This window comes from Myotis davidii, unplaced genomic scaffold (assembly GCF_000327345.1).
Source record: "Myotis davidii unplaced genomic scaffold, ASM32734v1 scaffold1320, whole genome shotgun sequence".
NCBI classification, from domain to species: Eukaryota; Metazoa; Chordata; class Mammalia; order Chiroptera; family Vespertilionidae; genus Myotis; species Myotis davidii.
In genome coordinates, this window is record NW_006291820.1 from 328301 (window position 1) to 330958 (window position 2658).

Genomic DNA, 2658 nt, shown 5'->3' on the forward strand with positions numbered 1-2658 from the left:
AGTCACTGGGCCACCTGCTGACCGAGGACACAGCGACCAGTGGACACCTGGCTCAGGGCTGAGCACAGAAAGGTGCTATCTCCACCCCCACACACACACACCCCCAGGCAGAAGTCTAAAATCAGTCCCCAGGCGGACACCAGGTGTGGGCGGGGCCAGCCTGCCCCTGGCTGAGTCACACGGCGGCTCCACCCCCTTCAATGTCCCTCACTCACCTGTGATTGCATTTAGGGGCCACCTGGGAACCCAGGGTCCACCCCCCGCACCCAGACCCTAACTTCACGCCTGCACAGTCCTCCGTGCCAGGGAAGGGGACACTCCCAGGCCCTTCTAGACCATGTCACCTCCAGGCCATGGCGCGAGCAGCCGGACTAGCACTCCAGTCCAGGTCCCCATGGGCAGTGAGCTCGGGGCAGACATGGAGGAGCCTCACACGTGGGAGGTGCTGGACAAGTAGCCCCTGGTGACCTGAGCAAAGCGACAGGCCTTCGAGGACAGGTGTGTGGGAGCTGCGGGTGCCGACCCAGTGACCGAGGAGGCTCCCAGAGGCTCCCGGAGCCTTATCCGGAAGCGGCCGCTGCCGGGGCCGTGTGTCCCCTCCAGACAGGTGTCTCTGAGACTCACGGCCCTGAGCAGCACGGCCAGGAAGGGCCGTCGGTCCTGCCCCAGCCCCACCTGTTCCTACCTCCTCTCGTTGTCGTCCAGGTGAGCAAACAGCACGTTCTTGGAGATGGCTTTGGCCAGCGCCGTCATGGTCTTGTAGTCCTTGGGGATGACCTGCGGGGGAGGGACCGTCAGGGTCTGGGCATCCCCGGGCACCTGCTCGACCCCGAGAAACCGACGCGGCTCAAGTCACCCGGGGGCTCTGCCTCGCTGATCCCAGGTCACGCTCCAGATCGGCGGCTGGTGACGTTAGGTGTGCCACATGCTTTTAATTTAAGAAACAAAAAAGGAAGAAGAGAAACCTGGGGGGACCCAAGGTGGCTTCAGCACTGACTGGGTCTCGGGGGACAGGCCCTGGTGGTCTCGGGGGACAGGCCCTGCTGGCTCGGAGGCTCCCTGAAGAGGCTGGGGGAGCTCACGGCCCTCAGCCCCCTGCTCTGCGACCTCCTCGCTCCGATGACCTTGCAGCCGGAGGAGGGCTGGCCGGTCATCCTGGGTCTTCTCTGAGTCGGGGTCCTGGGTTTAGGGAGGGAGCCCCCAGAAGCGAGGCGGCCTGGCAGACTTTTAACAAGTTTCACTGGTTTCCATGCTCCGATCATGAAAGTATTCAGAACTAGGGTGTGGGGCGAGGGCTGCGTGTGTAGTGAGGACAGAGGCCCTGGCTGGGTCCCTCGGTTGGTTAGAGCTGCGTCCTGATCCAAGGCTGTGGGCTCAACCCTGTCAGGGCACATACAGCAACCCACCAGCGAGCGCAGACACGTAACACAGCAAACCGACATCTCTCTCAAATCAATAAATTAAAAAAGAGAGAACCCAGGCCAGCATGGCTCAGTGGTTGGAGCATCAGCCGGGGCACCAAAGGGCCTGGAGCGCACAGATGCCGGCCGGCAGCAGCCGTGGCCATGATGAGAGCCGTGACCATGACCACGGCATGACCATGACGACAGCCGTGGCCATGACGACGCTGCCCACCCAGGCCCGCACCCACCTTGCGCACGTAGGACACGGCGTCCTCCTCGGTGTACACCTCGGCACTCACGCCCCCGCGGCGGCAGCGCGCTTTCACCACGGGGTTTGGCAGAGTCGGGGAGACCTCCTCGTCGTGCGAGTCGGACTGGGAGGCTGACTTCTGAGCCAAAATCTGTCTGTTCTCTTCCTGGGGGGGTGGGATGGAGAGGAAGCGAGATCAGTGGCCACTTCAGCAACTGTCCGCTCACAGGTGAGCCAGAAGCCAAGGCGCTGGGGGGACAGGGCGTCCACCCCTCACTGCCCACCCACCAAGGCTGTTCCTGGCGAACTCCTACATATGCTTCAAGGCCCATTTCCCTGTCACCTCCAGCAAGAAGCCCCCCGACCAGCTCTCCCTTCCTCCCACCACCTGCAAAGCATTTCCGCTCCTGCCTGTGGGCGCTCACATCACAACTGTGACCTCCCGACACGGGAGGGAGCTACAAGCGCTGGGAGAATGAGTGAACGCACGGTTGGATGCACGAATGAACAGAGAAAGGAGAGAACTAACGGAATCAAGATGGAGGGTCGATTAGAACCCAGCATAGAAACGTCTCAGCCACAGACCACACTCGGCCGCTGGGTGTCAGAGCTGAGCGGGATGTCCCAGGGCCAGGGGGCAGGGAGACAGCGGCCGGCCCCCCACCTCAGCACCTACAGGGAAAGGGCCGCGACTCAGCCACGGCCGTCACGCCACCCCCATCACGGTGTCCGCCAAGGGGGTCGTTGGAATGGACAGGCCCCTGGGAGGGTCGCGGCCCCTGGGAGGGTGGATGGCTGAAGTCACTGTGACCATGTGAAGCGGCCTGTGAGCAGCTGGCGAAACCCAGGAGGAGGCCGCGATAGCAGCTCTGAGGGCTGCAGAAGGGCCACCTGGAGATGCAGGGGTGGTGCCCCAGGGACCCTCATGGACGAGAGGCTGGCGTGGGGTTCGGGGTCCCGCTGCCGTGGGGGCCAGGCCTCCCCTGCAGCCCCCAGAAGCCACGT

The 2658-nt window shown here is 63.6% G+C and overlaps 1 protein-coding gene across 1 annotated transcript in view; it reads right to left on the bottom strand.

Moving 5' to 3' along the window:
• Positions 1–2658, bottom strand: part of PRKAR1B (protein kinase cAMP-dependent type I regulatory subunit beta) — an 80758-nt gene that overhangs the window by 67891 nt on the left and 10209 nt on the right. The window contains exons 2-3 of the mRNA XM_006765255.1: positions 1652–1819; positions 686–777 (exon numbers count right to left, since the gene is read on the bottom strand). Of these exons, the coding sequence (XP_006765318.1) occupies positions 686–777; positions 1652–1819 (260 nt within the window). The remainder of the gene's footprint in view (positions 1–685; positions 778–1651; positions 1820–2658) is intronic.